The 22,639-nt window shown below is 36.9% G+C and overlaps 2 protein-coding genes across 5 annotated transcripts in view; both read right to left on the bottom strand.

The window, feature by feature from the left end:
- LOC138179449 (GTP-binding protein RAD) overlaps positions 1-7,124 on the bottom strand; it is an 83,205-nt gene extending 76,081 nt beyond the window's left edge. The window contains exon 1 of the mRNA XM_069112258.1: positions 6,227-7,124. Coding sequence (XP_068968359.1) covers positions 6,227-6,414 — 188 coding nt within the window. The 5' untranslated portion in view covers positions 6,415-7,124. The remainder of the gene's footprint in view (positions 1-6,226) is intronic.
- A 9,541-nt stretch (positions 7,125-16,665) lies between these two features.
- LOC138179448 (pickpocket protein 28) overlaps positions 16,666-22,639 on the bottom strand; it is a 132,104-nt gene continuing 126,130 nt past the window's right edge. For 3 of the 4 annotated variants that reach the window (XM_069112256.1, XM_069112257.1, XM_069112253.1), the window contains 4 exons: positions 22,515-22,571; positions 19,699-19,828; positions 19,271-19,377; positions 16,666-18,523 (listed from right to left, as the gene is read on the bottom strand). In XM_069112256.1, the coding sequence (XP_068968357.1) occupies positions 18,231-18,523; positions 19,271-19,377; positions 19,699-19,828; positions 22,515-22,571 (587 nt within the window). In that variant the 3' untranslated portion in view covers positions 16,666-18,230. The remainder of the gene's footprint in view (positions 18,524-19,270; positions 19,378-19,698; positions 19,829-22,514; positions 22,572-22,639) is intronic. The other variant, XM_069112254.1, reaches the window with a different exon arrangement.

Below are 22,639 nucleotides of genomic sequence, written 5' to 3'. Positions count from 1 at the left end.
AAATAGTTTCCATGAAAGACAGCTTGTAATTTATCACGGAGAAAAGGAAAGAAGTTATTCGCGAAATTGCACAATTATTGGTATCAATAAATAGCAGATATCATTGGAAGATACAGAGAAGACCGCGTCTAATTTAAGAAACAAAGAGAACAACCTGCGAAAATCTGGAATTTGAAACTTTCTAATTTCATTTTCGTAAAACATTTGTTACGAATGATAGAGGGCAAACAAGAACGCGGACAAACTTGAGATTCACCCGATCTCTTCTTCCATCCGTTGTTAACTGTGTTCTCGTTGAAATTTGAACCAGTGAGAAAATATAAGGTCTCAATTTAGAAAAGGTTATGAATTTTCGAGGTCATCTCCCTTTTTTCGTCAAACTCATACACCGTCGTTTGACCCTACGTAAGTCAACAGCAATCAGCAAGTTCGTTAGTCCAGAGGTCCTTTGTTGTCCACGTATGCGTACAGTTCCTACACCGAAAAGTTTCTACAAGTTCTTGAAAGTCTTACAAGTTCAACAAGGAACATTCTCGTCTGTTCCTAATTCGAGTAGAAAACTCTGCGTTTCTGTTGAACCGTTTAGTACGACGAGCTGGTTGAAATTTAAATTACTTGCTGGGAAAATGTGTTATTCTAACTCGGAAATTTATCTTCCACAAGTGTATCTGGAATCCTCGGTTTAAAAAAGGCGACAGAACTTAGAACACACACGTCCTGTTCCATCTTGTTTTCGAGTTACAACAATCTTTACGTTGGAATAATTCCGTCGAGAGGTGCAAGTATAGTCGAACTAATTTCACGCGTCTACATATTTAGAAAAAGGAAGTGAATATGTTTGACGTTGAATCTTGCATTGTAATTCTGTAAACGCACCTGGTCAATGACGAAACGTAGCCAGTTCTACGTTCGTATGCAAACAGGTCAATTTCGAACGGATCTTGCGAAGAAACAGTTCGTTAAAGAAGAAGTTCGCTATAGCTGGAAAACAAGATGAAACAGGGCATACTTTTATACGAACTTTTTCGTTTTCATGTGGGCGATCCACCGATAAAATAGATTCCCTGTGCTACGAAACTCTAGACACTGTGCGTACAATATCGAACGAAAGGAACTTTATGAAATAAGAGAAAAGAAGAGTGTAACTGTACAAAAACAGTTTACATCTAATGAATACAACGAATGAATATAATACACGGAATACGTAGTTGCTATCAATATGATTCAAATTTTATTGAAGTTCAGAGCGTACGTAATTGAAGGAAAGCAATTTTTAAAACTGCTTCGTTTGTTACCGTACGCGAAAATGAAATTTTCCTCAACGTATTTCGCGAGATTCTACGATTGTAACACAACATAGGCTGCAGTGACCGATTTTGCCATACATTGCATAGTAGCCAGCGTTATTACAGATCACGCTTAATCCCTCCATCAACCATTTCAATAATAGGCACGATATCACAACGTCGACGTTTTAACCAAGATAAGGAGCATCTGGAACTAATTGAAATCCAGATACATATATCTGTATCGTACGCAATAGAGGCCTTGTTAGAGTTTCTAGCCGACCTCGACATTTCCATCGATACAGAAAGGATCTGCAACCTGTCGAAATCCGACAAGGAACGCGATTAATATCCGTTTCCAGCTACGCATGATAAAGACCATTCTCACTGAAATTTGAATCTTATTCGAATTATACGATTCAATTTGGACTTTGATACGTCAGTCGTGCGCAAGCTGTTATCGATCAATTGCATAAAAGAAAGCGGATAATTAGACCACGAGATATCATGGATTTGTGGGAAATTTGAATGTACACGGTATGCAAAAATACGAAAGACACGCAAAGTAACGAAACAAAGTAATTAGTTGAGTAAAACAATTTTTTATCCTATACTATTTGTCTTTTTTTTTTAATTGCATTCATAAAACTATGTATTTGCAATTTGTGTAAATGTGTTCACATTGTATCGATGGTTTTTAGAATTTACCATTATTTATACTATCTTCTCATACTACAAATAGGCTTATGAAAAGATCGGGTTCGTATAAGTGACCTTGGGAATTTGTATAAAAAAGCGTAATTCTGTAAACTTTTGTAGAAAAGCATTGACCAATACTTTTAGGACAATGAATAGAAGAATTCCTCGGCAGTCCAATTGTAAATCAACGGAGGATGTTTTAACAAAAATCTAGCCGCTGTATATCTCGACAATGAACAACAGACAGTATTAAATGGAATTAGAATTGGTCAGGCTAGATTTATATACGCGTATTCGCATTTAATTTCTAAATCTGGCGCAGCAGCGTGCGATATCTTTAATTGCCAAACTTGCCGCCTTAAATATAGTCCCGTACAAAATTCAGGATTAAAGCCAACTCTAAATGAAAATTCTTGCGATAGAGAGGAAATTTCGAAAGTTCTACGAACACGTTTGACAGGAATTAATGAAGATTTTTTTATTTCTGTCCTTTGTTAAACTCTAGGAATACGTTATATTTCATATTTCATATTTTAGATTCAATTAGAATCAAACATATTATAAACTCTTATAATCCAAGTTACAGTACCACGCTAAAATAATTGACTTATAATTCTCAATGAGAATTGACTGTAAACATTCTACCAAATAAAAAAAAAAACTCTTTCATATTGACTCATACAGCGATGATATAATTATTATTATGTTTATATTAACGAAGAGGCAAACAGAATTTATGCAGTAACCTAATATTAATAAGTAAAACTGTACAACGTATGCGTGAATATGTAAAGCTGTAAACAATGAATCATATCGTAGAATTTACAACGTGTTCTGCTTTAATTGATTAGCACACCCCAGTCAATAATAGTAGAAAAAAAGTAGTGTAAGACCTTAAAGCCATAGAGTACTCTCCAAGAGGAATAAAAAAAAATGACTTAATCCATTTATTATTGATCCTAGAATCAATACTTGCAGAGTAAAATAGTGGGGATACTTATAATACGATTATTAATGTTGAATTATAATTACATTAAAATTACAGTTCTGATATTCGTAATAGGATTATTCATTTATTTATTTACAGTCATGTTCATCTGTGAGGTTGTGGCAGACTACAGTCGTAATTACGATAATTGTATTTCATAGGTTTATACAATGTTATTGGGTTGGCAACTAAGTGATTGCGGATTTTGTCAATACCACGTAACGACAAAATATTGACAAAATGCGCAATCACTTAGTTGTCAACCCAATACATTAGGATAGCGTGCTATTGTCTGGTCATAAATACGTACAATGTTTACATTGTATCGTCAACTGTATTTTTATACTTGTAACGTGTGTCAGACATTGTGAATGGCCCTGCTTCTCCGCTGCTGGATCAGTTAATTGGAGAAATGTTAATTGGTTGCGTCGTTGTCTTTCGATTTGAAAATTTCGATTAATAGGTGTTTTACAGCAATTTTTCTCTTTGCAAATGTTACGTTTGTTCGGTTCTTCTTTTGCGATTAAGTGAACACGGGCGAAGTTCGTGTGACCTATTCTTAGCCTTGCGAATATCGACTGATGTTTCCTGTCCAATGAATTTGCAGGACTTTTTTGGAAAATGTCATCTCGGGTTAAACGGATGTTCGTTGTCATATTTGCAATTTTCCACATCCAGTTCCACGGTAATTTGATTTTACTTTCAACGGTAGGGTTGTGATACGAGTTATCATTTAACCGTATTTTAAGAACAATGTACGTTGCGACAATGATTGGAAAATATACGAATGTCAGAGAACGTACATAGACATGATTCATAATTTCGCAAATATGCGAGAGAAAGGTCGGATTGGAATAGAAGGAAGAAGCATCAAATATAGTTTGCGAAAAGGGGAATAAAATTGTTCATCTTGCTATGCTTCTCCTACGTTCTATCGTAATAATTTTTCTTTGTCACGATAATACGGTATCATCAATATTAATATGTTTGCATTTAAGTCACTTGTACTCGCCGGTCAACCATTTGCACGAAAAGATAGCAACCCCATGTTTCACGCTGATTAGTTCTCTTGCGTCTCTTGCGTCAATTAACGCGATGAATGATTTTTTTAAAAACAGTATATCCAGTTTTATCAATTGCAAACAATAGGATTATACGTCTCGATATTCAGAATTTTCTTCTTTATCGCATCTTTCTTATCGCTTCTTTATCACTGCGTTAGTTTTGCATCATCGTCAGATAATTTCACTTAAGAGAACCAGGGACGCACGAGGGTTAAATATTTTTTATTCTTTTCTACGAAATCTTCGTTGATCTATCAACTTTCCAAAATCACTCTTTTTTTACTAGGAAATATTTTTTACTTTAAGCGTCGTTTTAAAACTGAAAATTCTCTCCTTCGTTGTTGGTCGTTTAATTTTTAGATGCACAAACACGTCTGTTATCAGAATTCATAGTACTTCGTTATAAAGAAAGTTACAGTCGTTGCAATAGCAGATTCTTTTGTTCTCCCTTGTTATAGTTGTAGGTTTAGACAGCTCTATGGCGTGTTCAACGAGACGAGGTAGTAAATTATCAAAGAAAATATTATTACAGCTATAGCAATCAAATTTTGTTTATGTTTAGTACCTCGTCTCGTTGGATAGATTACAAGTTCAGACGTAAATAGGCGTGATGATACGAAAGTGGAGGATAAGTATGTTTGAGTACATTAGACACGTTAAATAAGTATACTATGTCATGCGTGTAACCAGTCTATTTCTTCACAGCGAGGTCAAAATTAAACAAATATTGGGTCGGCAATTAAGTGATTGCGGATTTTGTCCATACCACCTAATGAAAAAATCCGTAATCACTTAGTTGCCGACCCAATAAATACACCTCTGTCCACGAGTCAACGCTGAATTTTATTTTATTTGTTAGAATTTTACAATCAAATCTCATAGAGAGTTATAAGTCAATTATTCTGGCGTGGTACTATAACTCGGATAATAAATGTTTATAGTATGTTTGATTCTAGTTGAATCTAATGCTTCGATCTAAAGGGTATTGTCTTTTTAGTCAGCGGAAAAGTAATTGAGTAACTAATAGATTTTGGTGGTTGTTAACTCTTATGTTACATCTGTTACTGAATTTGCATATTTCTTCTTTAACTGTAGGTATCTTAAGGCAGCGATGTATCGTTTCGTTGGTAACATACCAAGATGCATCTATTAAGGATCTTAGAGTTTTTGATTGGAATCGTTGAAGAATTTCTACGTTGGAATTACTCGCTGTTCCCCATAGTTGAATCCCATAGGTCCAAACAGGTTTTAATATGGCTTTATATAAACGCTGAATGAAATTTGAAATTTGCATACGAACGATTTTCTTATTATGAAAGGGCCTACGTCATGAAATAAAAATACCATTTATTATTATATCAATCGTTTCTAATTTAAAGAATAAGTAAATCAAATCAAATAGTCAAAAATCTTAACGAAATATCTTATATCTCGTTTCCATCAGCCGCGTGCTGATATCACGGATATCATCGCGTGAACTGGCCGTGGCACTCTGTCGATTACCTTTTGTTTCGATACTTTTACTGTGATCGTCGTTCGACTTGCTCCTAATAGTTGCCATAACTGTTTTCTCCACTTTGCCTATTCTTGCCTTATTCTTCTGTCTATCATAATTCGTCATATAATTTTTCATACTTATGGATGCGATCCATTTTTAAATGTTTATTCAATTTATACACGTGGACATTTAAATTTCGCATTCGGATATCATCGTAAAACAGCGTTATATCGTAAAATTAAGCGATGAACTCGAGCCAGAAAATTGTATTCACGTTGCATTGTTACAATGAGATTTATGGTCGGTGATGTACGTACAATAACAATACTTTATTGTATATCGGACATTGCGTCTGTTACAAGGAAGATTTTTGGCACAGCAGATTGATTTGCTCGGTATAATCCAGTGAAAGGTTTGTTAGAGATCAATAAATTGTTAAAGATGAAAAATTTCGTACGTTGCAACCTAATGTAAATTCTCGAAATCTCGAAAGCTTATCTGGTAATATTATTATTTTCTTTAATTTTCAAACTCCAATAAAAATTATCAGTGACAATATCTAGGTAAAAGTGTTGGTATTCTCAGCTGGATATCAAATTTACAAAATCTTATTCTTCAATGGAATACCTTACCCTTTGGATCTTAAACGAAACTCGTGAATGACAGTAGACGAAAACATCCGTATTCTCACCTGGGTATCAACTTATCCTCGAGCATGCTGGGCAAATCGTCCGAGTCTTCGTTAAGAGCGGCGAAGAAGTCTTGAAAATTGTCTGGAAAACTACTTGGCGGGCAACTATTCATGGAAATCCGATCAAGAAGCTCCGTGGAATTTTCCTTGACAGCTTCATGATGTCCCGACACGGTTGATGTTGCCATATAGTACACCACTCGGTCTTTTAAGAAATCGCAACAATTTAACTCGCGTCTTCTCTACACATTTTTCTCCATCTCTCGTTCATTCGTTGTCTCGTCAAAATTCGCCACGAAATCGCGAAACTCTTCGAGTCTTAAATAAAAAAACAACAGGAAACTCGCCCGAAAAGGAAAGAAACGAGAAATTTGTGAAAATCGCCGTTCTCTGTCTTTCGTTCGATTCTACAGCGACAAAAACGGCAAAATCTTTGCGATCTTAGATAGAAATTCTAATTGCAGAAAAAAAGAAGACAAGCCAAGAAAAGGCTGAGAAGTTCAAAGCGTTCGCTTTTGACCAGATCTTCCGATCTCTTCGCTGAAGAAACGCGGAGACGAACGTAGAAAGTTGTTGAAACCGTCGCGATATTCGACGTTCGCCAAAGACGTTTCTATAAAATGTAAAAAGTCAGCGGTTCCTCTTTGGATACACTGTATCTAAACGCGTAGGAAGATCAAGGGATCGCGGTACAGAGGGTGAAGCTTCTCACGTGGATGGAGAAGAACTTTCATACGAAATCTTGGCGTTGTTTCCGATCGACTAACACGTGGGATCACGGCTCGAAGATGCGTGACACGAAGATGAAATTTTCGTTTTTCACGGACGAAATAATCTCACGATGATTGTCGAAAGATGAACCGAGCGACGATCGTTCAACCCCGGCGAGAACTTGGTGAAAACTGAAGCTCGCATGATTGTTGCGCGCCGTTCTAGCTTCGCTAAGTGCACGCGGCTTGCGCAAGCGTGACTCACCCCGAAAGCTCCCTCGAAACGAGGCGAAGCGATAACTCGGTGAAACTGACCATTCGCTGCAGCTTCCGCGACTATTTTCTAGCTCTGTGCGTCTATTATGTACGCGGTGTCTGCTTTTTGACAAATTAATTCTGAATACGTCGAGGTAGCAGTTGAATTTAAGAGAATTTCACGTATCAACGACTCGTCGCGCAAATAACCTACGTCCGCTTTTAGCGTTTCAGCGTGGAAAACGGTTTTAAAAATTCGATCTTACGTATCTCGTAATTAAACACACGCCTTTCGCATTGTATTTGTCTAACGCTATTATAAAATTGGCCGCGAACTGTGCATCGATGTTTCTCAGCAACGTAAAGTAACAAAGATGCATCGCGCTTCTTGAAAGTATCTCTATAAATGCTAAGTGCAGCGAAGAAAAATGTTAGCATTTCCCAAGTACAGGCGAATGTGATTTTTATACAGCGTCGAAGAAACGTTCGAGAATTCGACTTTGAATATTTTTAAGAATTTGTATGATACAATTGTTTGGAAATTATTGCAAATTTTGAAACAATCCTAAACGTATCAGAGTCGAAGTTGGGTAGTTCTAGCGTTAAAGTTAAACGATCGACGATCTCGCATAAAGCCAGAGACCCTTGCGACATTTGTTAGTTGAAAAGAAAGAAGGCGCTGTGACAGGGTCAACGACGAAAGTAGGCGTGTGGAGTGTTTCTTAGATCACTTTATCCTCGTAGTATCAGCGGGAAACGATGTAAACGGGGCCGAGAGATGGGATAACTCTAGTTTCAATGAAGAGACTTCTACTTTTCCTCTTTCGTTTCATTATAGCTGGCTTCGTGTCCAAGATAGAATTCATCGGGGGCTAAATTGATCGATGCCTCGACATCGAGCTTCTGTTGTGAATGGAAACTTTTCGAAGAGGACCCTCGCTTTTCTTTTTACGTTTCACACTCGAAGGTGTTGATGTTTACGAGCTGAGGATGTTTCCAAGCGGTTAAATCGATCCGCCGCGATTAGAATTTCGTTGTTTTAGGACGAAAGGAGATCGCGATCGATCGCCGTCTTTTGGCTTAATTCGAAGCTTACGAGCTCGTAATTCTTATAAATAGATGATGTTTGTTATTGGTATATTGGTGCACTGATGATGTCGGAGTCTTTTAAGAATAACCTTCAGATATTTACGTAATCTGGTTTATGTTGTTCACCCTGTATATAGCAGGATGAGAATAGGAACAGTTGCGCGTATGAGAGACTAAGGTGAACCGATTAGTTTTGACAATTTCTATCGATGATCGGCCAAATTAAGCGGCGCTTTTGCAAATGAAACGTCTTTGCAACGATAGATTTGTTACAGCGTAGGATGAGATTTTTCTTTTTTTATTTAGAAGAATTTTACAATCAATTCTCATTGAGAATTATAAATAAATTATTCTGGCGTGATACTATATCTAATGTTTAAATCTAAAGGGTATTGTCTTTTTAGTCAGCGGAAAAGTAATTGAGTAACTAATGGGTTTTGGTGGTTGTTAACTCTTATGTTACATCTATTACCGAATTTGCATATTTCTTCTTTAACTACATGTATCTTAAGGTCGCGATGTATCGTTTCGTTGGTAACATACCAAGATGCATCTATTAAGGATCTTAGAGTTTTTGATTGGAATCGTCGAAGAATTTCTATGTTGAAATTACTCGCTGTTCCCCATAGTTGGATCCCATAGGTCCAAACAGGAGGATGAGATTAATCCACAATTTTTTTCCGTACACGTGTTGCGTAACGAGAGGACAATTTCTAGTCAAAAGAAATTTCCAGTACAGGATTTATTTGTTCAGAAATATTAGAAATTAAAATTTCCAATGATTTTTATCCTAAGTTTTTTGATAGATGGATCTACTTACAATGGATTAAACAGAAAACGATGGTTATTTAACGTGAACTAAATACAGTAATGTGCTACAACTAAGACAACTAAAATTCATAACTCACAACTAATAGTTCACAACTCATAACAACTCGGCAACTCAACTCTCAGTTAGCGACTGACTGTTAATTCGTCTTTCTCCTTAAGCTCTTTGTCTTTTCTCGTACCCCCACCCTCCACGTACGTATTCCGTAACCGTCCAGACACATCGTCTATAGTCGATGGGCCGCTTAGTCCATTGAAGTTTCCCGATCCTTTCGTCCTATCGGCACTTGGGCTTCATCGCAATATTGTTCATAGCACACCCGATATTTCTTAAGCAATCTTACTTTCTTAATCTGTCCACGATACTACACTAGGATAAAATAAATTTTAATCGACGATAGATAATTTCTTTATTTATACCTTTAGTTAAATTTTGATTCCTGAATTTTGATTGCTTTCTTTTCTTTTTTTATTTTTTTTTTTTTTAACAATGTGCTGGTGCGTAATATAAGATGCGTGATATAAGAACGTCCGCGATAACAAGGAAGTTACGTATAAGTTTCCAAACAGTATAAACAGGCTGTAAACCTAGAGTAGGTATTAATTAATTAATTCAGTAACTAACGAAGATGTAGTTACTGCTGAAGTGTATAGATTACGTCGTTGGGAGGCTTTCATCTTCGTTCCTTTTATATTCTCGTTCGTAGCACGTACGTCGTAACACGATGGCAGATTTACCGGAATATAAAATAAATAGCAATTAAGGCTAATGTTGCATCCAAGAATATAGTTATAACCGTTGCAGTCTTCTCGTAAAATTGTTCATACTGAAGATACGGATAAATGAAGATTTTAATAATTATTATTAGAGCTTGTTCGACATTGGAATAATTAATCTTTCTAATCTCTATTTAAATATTCGGCATGTACTGTAATTATAATTCAAATGACACGCTGAAGATAAAAAATGTATAAATAATCGTATCTCGATCTTAATAAAAGCGTAGATTAATTTTCCCAGAAGTTATCAGGTCTGTAAGTATGAAACCGGAATTTGCCTATAGATGGCCCTAGCTGATAATGTAGTTATCACTAAACTGCGTCATCGATGCCAAAGGTCTTTGTTGACATCTCACAAACATTTTCGACTCAGAACAATACAAGTTTCATACAACAGCATAGTTTGCAATAGCGTTGAACGTGTCAAATTTTGTGCCTAGAAACTACGATTTGCGAACAGCAATGATTTTCAGTTACAATTCGAAGAAAACTGCTGCAGGATCGCATCGAATGCTTGTCGAAGCTTACGGTGAGCATGCTCTTGGTAAATCACAGTGCTTTGAGTTGTTTAAAAAATTCAGAAGTGGCAATTTTGACGCGAGGAACGAAGAACGTGGAAGACCACCGAAAAAGATCACCGAGCTGTTAAAACCTGGCGAAACCGTTAATACCGAGCGCTACCGACAACAAACGATCGATTTGAATCGAGCTTTGTGTGAAAAATGACCAGAATATCAAAAAAGGCAACGCAAAGTAATTTTGCTTCGTGATAATGCTCCATCACGTACAGCAAAACCGGTCAAGGAAACGATCGAAGCGTTCAGTTGGGAAATACTTTCGCACGCGGCTTCTCACCAGACTTGGCTCCGTCCGATTACTATTTATTTGCATCGATGGGACACGCACTTTCTGACCAGCACTTCACTTCATACGAAAATGTACGAAAATGGCTCGATGACTGGTTTGCCTCAAAAGAGCGACAGTTTTTTTTGGCGTGGCATCCACCAATTGCCAGACAGGTGGGAAAAATGTATAACTAGCGATGGGCAATACTTCGAATAAAATATTTTCAATCATTTTCATACAATAAACGTGTATTTTCTATACAAAAATTCCGGCTTCATATTTACATACCTGGTACATGTTATTAGTAAATGTAAAAGCAGTTCTCCTACAAAAAAATTAGAATTTCACACGTTCATTTAGAGTATCGTTCCGGATAAAAACTGTCTAATAAGCATATCGTGGTCTTGGTGCGATAAGAATTATTATTAATTAGCTTGGTAAAATTTGCCATCCTAAGGAAAAAAAGGTCTATAGAGCTACTTCTCATTGCGAATAGTATGCAAGGTCATCTGTTCGAGTGGTTTCGTCTTATACGAAGACCAGAATCCGCCAAATACTAATTATATATTTATTTATATATTTTGGACGATATTATATTGTATCGTTGAAGTCGTACATTTTATATAAAATGTATGTCTTAAAAATAGTGTCACCTTGCGCAAAATAAAATATTTCATTTCGTTTATCGTTTGTAAATGATTCGTACTTGGAATTTCCAATTTCATCTCATTGAATTATTCAGACGGTATTAAAAGCTGCAGTAGCTGAAATCTTAAACCTATTCCATAGCTTATACCGGCGACGCAAGTAAAAGATTTTATCGTTTATTTTAGCATCTGATACGACCTACTCTATTGCAAATTTTACGAAGCACATGATCTTTATCGAAGAACAGAGGCAACCACTTTGATCTTCGCGTGAAACTCTACGAAGCTTCATAGACTTTTTCCACGGCTAGACATAGCCATAACTATCGAATGAAGGTAACAAACTAGCGCCCACATATTTCAGATAGATATCTCCAAATACTTTGTGACATTACACGAAACGAGATTACCTCGCCATCTTAAGTTTATGGAGATGAGATTTACCGTAGAACAAAGATTGTGAAGTTGAATTCTAACGTACGACGAAGTGGCTTGGACAGAAAGAAAATGTTGGACAAATTTGTGGAAAAGTAATTTTTGTTAAATATTAGCTTTCGTTCGAATATTGCACCGAGGAACGCGAGATTAAAAATCACGAAATTTCGAAATCTCGTTTCCCTACTATCTGCTCCATACGAAGCACAAGCATTTAAAGACACAATTTACATTGAAATAGATTTTATATAACTACGTGTAGCATCGATGCTAAAGATACGATCACCGATGACTATATTAAAAAATATTTTAATTGTTTGTGTGTACGCTTCGAAAATACCCAACTAGTCTTCATTGTCACCCTACTGACCTCACTAAAGAAATAAAATAGTCAAATTCGAAGATGGTATCCCGCTGTGGGTAGCCATCCACGTGTTATTTAGCAATTAAGTTAAAAAAAAGCAAAGTACAAATTAAATAATAAAAAAAAATCTTCACTGAAATCTATGCGAGCCCCTACTATTCATACTATGGGTATACCATTTAGATAGTATACTTTTCCTGACAATAGTATGATTAGAAGATAATTTGAAGCATCGAATAGAAAGTAATAGTAAGAAATCTTCGAGCAAGTAGAAAGAAATTATGTACATTTCGTATTAATTCAAGCATCGAGCAGTAAATAATAAGAAGAAGCCTCAAATAAAAATATTAAAAAAGTTACATAAGTATGGTATTAATCTCCTGGTCATTCTACACGTTCTCCTCAGAGCTTTATAAAAAGACAGCGACAAATTTCTTTCTTACGTTCATAAATCGAGCTCACCAGCAGCTAACACCATCTTTGTGTCAGCAACGTCGAGTGAAGCCCGATAAAAAGGGTTGACGACGAGGCACGAGGAGGATTATGAGAGGAGTAAGGAAGAAGAGCGGCAAAGACCTATTCATAGATCAGTGGCCCTTTCGAGAGTTCGACGAGAGAAAGAGGCTCGCTTCTAAGACAATGCTCCTATCTTTAGACGTTACTTAAGACGTCGAAAGAGAAACGCGTGTCAGCGACACCTATCCCGATCAAGATAGAAAGAGAACCGGTAACCTGTCAAGACAACCGTTTCCTTTCCCTAACAAACCTTGTATAACCAGGAATTTCGTCGTCTACAAACACAAACGTATTTCTTTTACATTCGGGTATTGCCTTGTCGAGATATCTCGATTATATCTCGTCCGACGAGTCGAGTCGATACAGACGTATATGATTGGTGCATTGGGACAATGGCTCGTATTCGCAATCTTTATATGCCGCGTCATAAACCTGAGAAGTCAAAACAAGTTCTAACCTAACAATGACCCATGTAAATACGCGCCAGCAGCTAAAACTGCTATATGTAAGTCGTACGTAAATATGTACATGCTTACTTACCAGCTAAATGTTTGTTTACCTCTACTGACTCGACTCATTGGACAGACTATAGATTCGACGACATTCACAGTTTGTGAACTCTCGTATCATCAGATCGAAAGAATAATAAAACAGATGGTAGAAACTACGAGAAACTATGCTCAGGCGTGAAGCGGAACGAGGAACTTGATTCCCCTCTAACAGAGCTTTCCCTCCTTATAGAATAATATAGAAAATAACACATCCTACCTTGTCCTTATTCTCCATCGTTCTCTTGGCTCTCCAAAAGTTCTTATCGGGCACTGCTTTCCGGTATAAACCAACGATCACCATGGCACACACGGGAACGATATAGACTCGAATTTTTCACTCATGGGAAACACTTTGTATGGAGGATGAAGCTACGACGGCAAACTATATTCCGTAGAATCAGAATTTGAACATACAAGGTTATTCCGTTCGTCGCGAACACGTACATCTGTCTCGACCGACCGGAACAGGAAGTAAATCTAACCGCCACACACGTTATGCGCGCGTCACATGTAGATGGGAAGATTTCCCATCTACACCGCTGCGTTGCGTCGACCGTACTGTCGATTATCGACATCGTGAACTCTATCGATGGCGAGATCGATGTTTCTGCAAAGTGCAACGCACAGCTCGGCCGCGCAGCCGGTATTTCAGCGGTTTCAAACGAATTCCTAGTATAGCCACTCTTGTAGTTTATACGTGCAATACCTCAATATTCTCCCTTTTATATTGCAATCATCAAATCAATATTATAATCATAAGTGACACAAATGAAGTTATAATTATCCAATTTCATCGTGTTTAGATCCTGTATTTCACGCAATGCACGAATAGAATGTTATATATTTTAACGGTTTCTCCTTTGAGCTATGTAAAGACAGCGTGAAGGAGATTCGCCTCACCTGAACTGTCTCGTACCGTCACAAGCGAGGGGGAGCAAGTAAGCGAAGGAAGGTGAGTCGTATTAACAAAGTCATTCAATACATACATATGTCTAAATGAGGCAGGTAAGAAGCTGCGAGGCACCTTTGATCTCATCAAAAGCCTCGCGAGTCTGGCTCGCACTGCCTGTATCTACGTAGTTTTACATCAACTAAATGCTGTGCAACGTGTACCGTGTTGCAATACCAGAATGTTCAACTGATAAACCCATCGGATAGCGAAGTATTCGGATAATAGAAGTTCGTCGATGAGAGGTTCTACTGTATACGCAGGAATATCAACTATGGACCGTATCTCTCTGAGATAATTAACTGTTTCTCAAACAATGTAATCACTTCACGAGTTCCTGTATTCAACGTCTATACGTTGATTATCTTGAATAGTACTACTGTGACCCTGAACTATGTATCTACGCTGTTTGCAGCGCGAATCAAAATTAACGAATCGAAATCGGGCGCTTCGTCTTGGATGTACTGATTAGAATTGATTAATCGAAATAGATATATTAAAAATTACGATACGATCGAGGGAATGGTTTCAGTGGAAATGTAGTATAAACGTAGCTTTTCCAAACAACGGTATACAGAAGTGTTTGCACATTTGATAAGAAAGCAATTTTCCATAATTACGTGAACATGTAAATCTTGAAATTGATAATCGTAAAACTTTACAATCTCGTCTTTACATAGAGCGAATTCTATTTTTCAAAAATCATATAAGACGATTTTGTAAAATTACTGATATTATATGGAAATTGGTAAAATTGATCGAACTCGTAGGAAATATCTCTCCTTAAATTTCTGCCGCGATCATGTTCGCCTGTCCATGAATTTTCACCGTTGCACTTGAAAAATGTAATATTCACTCGCAGAAGTAAGGTTGCAGCGGAGATAAAAGGAGAGAACTGAGGGAATGGAAAGAGAGGAGGAAAAGCCGCTTGTACAGGAAGCTACGTCGACTTTTCAAATTAAAAATAGAAACGTGGTATCGTTATAATTTCACGAAAACTGGAAATTTCAGTCGTCGCCGATGGACTGTAAAAAGCAATTTAAAATATAGCATAGAAGTATCACGGTCCGACAAATTGTTAAACTTTCTAATTATCAATATCAACCACTCAGAGCTTATGATAACCAGCTAGTAGTTTCGAGCCATTAACTCTGCCATTAACGTGCTAGTAACTCTGTTGCAATAATTAACAGTTGAATATAGAATATGATTTTTTGAGAGTTGTTAGGTGAAATGTAAACTTCATTGTCAGATACCATTTATTATTTGAAGTTATAAAATGGCACGTGAGACGATACCGCAGGAAGAAGCAAGAAGGGAGAAAGTGAGATAATAACAAGTCCGATCCGATGCAACCGGATACGCACAATAATTCAGTAAATAAAACAAATATACGCATTGCCGTTTAAAAAGTGAGACGGCAATTAAAATTTTAATTAAATTAAACTCTATTAATTAAATGCGCAGCACATGCTTCGCGCTCGTGTCGCTTGCTAAAACATGGAATTCAATTAATAGTAAACCATAGCAGTTTCCAAAATAATTTTACAAAATTCTATTCATTGTGATCACCGAGTTCCGAGATATAGAATGGCATTTAAAAATATTACAACATTTATCAAATCCTTTTATAAATATTTTACACGTACTTATTAAATTTAAACTTTATTCCGAATTTATTTTCACAGGGCTCTCCTACTGGTTAGAACATTCGATAGGTGAAACGAATCACTGTAAAAAATCACTGTGCTCGTAAAAATACGAATTTGCATAAACACCCGTAGTCTAATCAACAGACATCCGCTATAAAGTACAGGAAACGTTACGTCCTTACTCACAATTATCTTAACGAAACGAAGAAAAGGCTGGATGAGGAAAGTAGATAAAATACTGGAACAGGGGGCCAATGGGAAATCACGTGGCAAGTGGCAGCTGTGCAGGTTTAAAGAGCAAATTAGTTATTCATTGGCCGCGGCAAATACCCGGAAATGAAATTATCTCGCCCCAATTGGCAATCGACGTTAGCAGACAAGAATATTGTACGTGGACGTGTATCTGAAATTTTCCTGCTATTAATTTATCGTCACGGAAGTGACGGAAGGTGTTCGAGAACCGTGGGGGATCGATAACCGTTATCCGCGGTTGTTACCATGGATACATCAAAGCTCATTCGTTAACGCTTGAAAATGATTAAGACGAGGCCATTGCTTATTACAGCCGCTTCATAAAATTCGCCGACCAACGGAGAAGTTTTTGACCCACGCGCTCATGTGCATGATCTTCTCCTCAAAGATCACATTATTGAAGCATAATTACTTCGTTGTAAGTTCGTACTATGTATCATGGCTCAGAATAATATTATGAACGATTATTATAGAGAATTTTTACGTATGCTATATTGTGCCATATTACATAGAAGGTGTTGAAATTTTGCTAGCATTGCAACGAGACAAGACTATCACGATTACATAAAATAGTTACATGAAACGTTTGGACAATAATGAGACAGAACTGTCATGATTATACTGGTAAAATTTGAAACGAATCGAAAGATGTATGTAGAAATGACTTTAACAAATTTAATCGTCGTTATCTTTCTTATTATCGTATCTTACTCCTAGCAACATAATTCTAGAGACACACGACTTACATGATTAATGGTCGAAAGAGTAACAATTTAATTGATTATAATTACACGTTGCGGATCGATCAAGCCATTCTATTACACTCAATGGAAAGAAATTTCTTCGTCGTTAATCGTGGTTAAACTTTGCCGTTCATCGTAGATGAAATTCTTTTGCTAAACAATCTCGTTTCGTTATAACATCACAATAACAATATTATAGAGAATTCCTAATTAAATCGATGAAATTATCATTAGAATTGCCGCCTGTAGGACTGGAAAATTCTACTTAATCACTGTTTGCCAGCTTGTTATACAAATATTAAATACAAATGAATATTCAAGAAGATATATTATACAAGTCATTGTAACTTATTAAAGCGCCTATGTTCATTATGGTTTCAGACAAAGGAGAAGGTTTTCCTTGTTCTGGCAAACTTTCTCTGTTTAACGATGCTTAGCCCTTACATTTTCCTATGAATAGCAACGAGGAAGCCGTATATGAGCGTAGAGAAAATAACGATTTACGTAACGTAAAAGCTATCCTATGATTATAAAACTTCATTGTCAATTTAACATTAAGCTTGAGGAGATTTAGCGTCGCTTTAATTCTGTAAAAACGCTATCGTCTTGAAATCACCGCTGTTTTACACGAGCCTAAAATACAAAGAACTCGCGTTAACAGAACTTTTCCTCAAATACCATTCTTTTCTTCCTAAGAAGCGAAAGAGAAAGGTTCGTTTAATCGCGATTAAACGTGGGTGAAGTCGACGTTTCATCAGCGTTCAATTCAAGTCGGTTCTTGAAGTTGGATGCGATTCTAATTTGCCTCGTTTTCCAAGCTGGTCCCCAGCTTTATTCCGGCATAATTTTCTTTCGCTACCATTTTCTTCGTATCCCGGAAAACGCCTTCAAATTTTTTTCTGTACCGACCATCTGCGTCATCGAGAGACAGAAATAAAGTCACCCCCCAGGTGAGTGAATTTCAATGTACAAACAGCGGTGATTCGTAAAAGACGAATATTTGTTGGAGTTTGTAGTCGTCGAAACGTTGTTTAATAATTGCAGCGTGAAACGACAAGAAAAATAATATTGGCTTGGGTGGATAGCTTTTAACAAGATTTAAGGAATATTCAAATAGTAATAATTAGGATTTTAATTAATACGATCTAAATTTCTATAATTTCTAATAGAGCTAATTACAGTATTGGCATTTCTTGTTCATTCAGCTGATTTTCTATTTGCCATTTCTATCGCCATCTGATAAATTACATTAGATGATAATTAAATATCGTTAAATTAAGTTCTTCTTAAACGTCAAACTTTATTAGACAGTGAAAATCAATTGGAAATTAGTTCGCAGAAATTCTACGCACGTTCGATAACATGCAATTAAACACGATATCGTACGTTATTCGTTATACATATTGCACGTGAATTCGGAGTTTTTCCGAATTCGTTGAGAAAGCTGTTGATCCCATGCAAGGTAGATGCGTTTGTTCAAATTCGACGTACTATATTTCCTCAAGTTCATGTTTGCGGGCACAGAAACGAACAATTTGGAGGCAGGTGGTAGATCTTGATCCTGTCGTTCTGTTCTCTCTTTAAGAAACGAAAACATGTCTACAAGTAAATAATACACGAACTCCACTAAACTTATCACCGAACCACCGAGGCAGAGTCCGAAGATTCCTCCGAAGGAAGCTGAAATTTATTCTGTTATTAAAATTCAGGTAAAGTTAAAAATACAAGAAATGCGATTAGTATAATAATATGATTAATTTCGCTGTGATAAATTATAATTCACGTCGTGCTTTTAATATCGATTTGAATAACAGCTGGAACGAATAATACAATGGAATAATTTGTTTAAATATAATTTGACATTGTCGAATATAATATATGTATATAGATTAACATTAGAATCTAATTTTCTTAAATACGTTCAAGGGAGAAAGAGCTTCTCAATTAACTTTCGGTTAACTTTTACTATTAAATATTTATATGCAAAATTGGAATGTACAACGTGATAATTTTGCAATTTCATCTTCAAAGTGAAGGAACTTTTCGACGCTAGAAAAATACGATTGTATGGAAGATTACACGAAGCTCGTAGCACGCTTGATAAAATTACTTTCTGTTACTTTAAGCTGACCTCACCTTCTCGCATAAATAGATAAACGCGATTCAAAATATATATCTTGGTCATCACGATCTTAATCGCGAACTTTCAAAGAAAATTCCCTTATTCTCACGTGCAAACTTTTTCATCGCCCCCTCCTTTTCCAATTGAACTTCTCCAACTCGTGCCTAGTTACGCGACAAAGTCAGCTTAATTTTACTTTATTCTCCTAGCCGTGCTTTCCTATTAGCCACTTATGCCAACGATCGAAAGAAAAGTCTAAAAAAATCTAGAACGTATGGATGACTTTCTGAGAAAGTCCTTCTTACCGAGAAGGCTGTCCCATCCTAAGATAGTTTGCTTCCGGTACTCGAGGTACGTGCCATCTCGAAAATACGCGTACAGAAACGAAGTACTCTGGACGTCTAAGCCACGTCTGTAAACGAACAAATTTTCTCCCTATAAATCCTTGTAGACAGAAGCTTCCATTTTCAAACATTTCGAAAATTAACTTAATCCGGCGCTGACAAAAGGTTGTTAACAAAAACAGCATTTCTGTTACGAGGGGAAGGAAATTTTTAAGCAAAATTTCTAATCTTCTAAGAAGTTCTTTTAAATGCCAGACCGAAATGAGAAACCACGCGCATCGATAACAACTTCATCGTACTGTACGTACATACGAGACATATTTTAACAGGAGAAAAATACAGCTGGATGGAGAATGAGCACAGCAGGGTTAAAAAATATTGTGACTTACGCCAATTCGGAATCGTATCCTACGTCGTTCATTTGTACCGATTCAGAGACCACTTCGTAACTCTTATCGTTACACTGCGGAAGGCAACTGCAATCGTTTATATGCGACGAATGTATCACCGATAAACTTCCTGCTCGGAAAATGAAACAACAAGGTTAAACTTGAAAAATAACAAAATTGTTACGAAGGGATTAAAAATAATCTTCGTTCGTTTCATATTCTCGTAAAAATTGTTAAACAAAAAATGTTGTTATTGAATTATTCTTTAAACGCGTTTCTTGAAAATCTTCTGCCATCGATTGGTTCGTTAATTTTCATTTTAGGACGATATAGTCCATCTTATCACTGAATTTCATGTACGAGCCGATTCCACAAAGTATGTTCCCTTAAGAAATATCGCTGCTGCGACTCTACGATCGGAATTGCGCACACGCACGCCAACTTCCTTTGTTCATTGACAAGCCGTAATTGCCAGTTGGAAACAATCGGATCGCGTTTACGGGTATTTGTTCGTTTTTCGCACGTTCGAAACAATAGAGCGGCCCGTGGACCGTGCAACGCGTTCTGAATAAAAGAAACGCGAAACCGGCAGCCATTCATCGTCAACTTCGTCAAGCGTACGAAGAACAAGTGACGCGTGATGCCACGACAAGACGTGTTGGCAATTTCAGCAACGATCGTGAAAACGTGCACGACGATCAGAGAAGCGGTCGACCGTCCGTCGATCGATGACGATTTAATGCGCACAGTCAGAGAACAAGTTCGTGGCAACAGACGATTTTCACAATGTCGTCGCTTTGCATTCGTTTGCTCACGAAGAGTAACCAGAAGAATCGTCCATTTTTGATCCACCGATTTTCGAACTGAATTTCGTACGAAACGATAGCTTACGTCGATCGCAGTAAATTTTGAAACTGAGACGACAATGAGCCTCCGACAAGGAGATAGCAAGAGCTGCGAAATTTCGAACGAGTTGACTGTATGCACATTTGATGGGCGTTTCAAGTCGGCGGTGAAACAGCTGCAAAACGATTCGAGTGCGTTGCATTACGTTAGGTGTAAATATTTCTCAGTCGTTTGAGAAACACCATGGACGTTGTTCCAGCATTCTTGAAACATCCACCTCCGATGACGTTTCAAAATCCGAATTCCCATTCTCGATTCGATTCTTCTTACAACGAGGAGATCGTAAAATTACGTAGAATTGCAAATATCTGCAATTGTAACTCGTGCACGTATCCTCCACCAAGCAAATAGAACGAAGCAGCATAATAAATTTTGAATTTCTACCAAGTGCCTGAATATCCTACAGCTTCTCCAACGAAAGTTATTGAAAAATCATTTTTTCGATCGTATTCTATTTCCGTTCGTTTGGAAATTAAAAGACGCGGCTGAAACGCGATTTTTACCATTCGCTTGTAAAAATACCGACGATTTAAATCGCCGTACAACCAAACGCTTGCGATATTTAGCTGATACCGGTGAGTTTTAAGAATCGATTACCAAACATTTATATTTATACGACATTTATACGAAACACATACAAAGTTGCATACCAGCTGACGTTGCAATATCTCTAAGTGGGTGGCTTGTGGTATGACAAAGATTTATTCATTTTCAATGGGTCGTGATTTTGGATTATTGTCCCGCTACATCGTTAACAGACAGACCACTGTGCATCGTCTGGAATTTCGGAAATTATGCTCATCATACGGGTGGCATCCTAGCCGGCGTCATCCTACGATGCGAGGATACAGAAACTGGAACTCTGTTGCGACCAGTGTCTGAATAATGGCAAGAGTTGCGTACGCAAGTATTGAGTTGGCAACTAAGTGTTTGCGGATTTTATCAATACCGCTTAATGACAAAATCCGCAATCAGTTAGTTGCCAACCCGAAGGATGTGCAACTCTGCAGGCCTAAAAAAGTAAGGCAAATCTAGGATTTTTTTTCGTCTACAAGTATTAGTTAAAGGATCAAGATGTTTTTAGATAACCCTGAGCAACATCTTAACTCTGGATTGGTATTTTTTTTGTTACGTAAAATTACAAAATGACGGAGTGGTAGGACTTCGTCTGCGGGACCTCGTTTACTTGTACCCAGCGGCGAACGTGACTGGATGGTAGAAAGCAAAATATTTTTAACAGATTATCCTCGATGTAGCATACGATTTTTCTGTGACTTTAAAAAACACGAAAATAGCGTCTTCCTAAGAACAAAATTTTATTTCTCTCTGAAAAAAAACAACTTTAATTAACGTCTATTAAAAAAAATAAAAGAAGAAAAATGTGGATTAAGATATCGAGAAAATCATACGCTATAACGTAGATAATGTTACGCGGAATAATGTACAAAAGTTTCAAGTTAATCGGATAAGTTTCGGAGATGTACCGGGCGCAAAGTGGAAAAATCTAGTTTTGAGAAAAACGCGTTTATCATTTTTAATTGATCTTTCGCTGGAATAAAAGAACGCACTCGTGTTCACTGGCAGACGTGTTCGTATAATTCGCACGTCTTTTTAGAATTTTAAAATATTCTTTTACCGCAGAATTTTAGACACATCGAGCTTTAGAAAAATACAACAGGAAATTTCGTGCTCTCAAAGCCGACATAGTTGCACGCACCCTTTCTGAGGTTTTCTGAGGTCTTGAAAATTAATTTCTGCCTTTTTTCGATAGCAGTTCGGAACTTATTTTCTGGATACGTCTCGTACATTCGTTCAAGTTTCTTAATTCGATACTAACAGACGCTAGAAAAGTAAATCGTAAGTTAAATGAAATTATAAATTATAGAAAAGAAGGTGTTTAACGAACTTACTTCTACGGGACAAGATGCAATCCACGTCAGTCAAATAACAAGTACGAACGTTCGGATCTATTAAAAAACAATAAACGTACAAAGGATATAATTTTTGTAAAGAGAATTTGATTTATCAGGTTGAT

Source organism: Bombus flavifrons, chromosome 4 (assembly GCF_040668555.2).
Source record: "Bombus flavifrons isolate JBK064 chromosome 4, iyBomFlav1_principal, whole genome shotgun sequence".
In the NCBI taxonomy this organism is placed as follows: domain Eukaryota; kingdom Metazoa; phylum Arthropoda; class Insecta; order Hymenoptera; family Apidae; genus Bombus; species Bombus flavifrons.
This window is presented reverse-complemented; position numbering and strand designations above follow the sequence as displayed.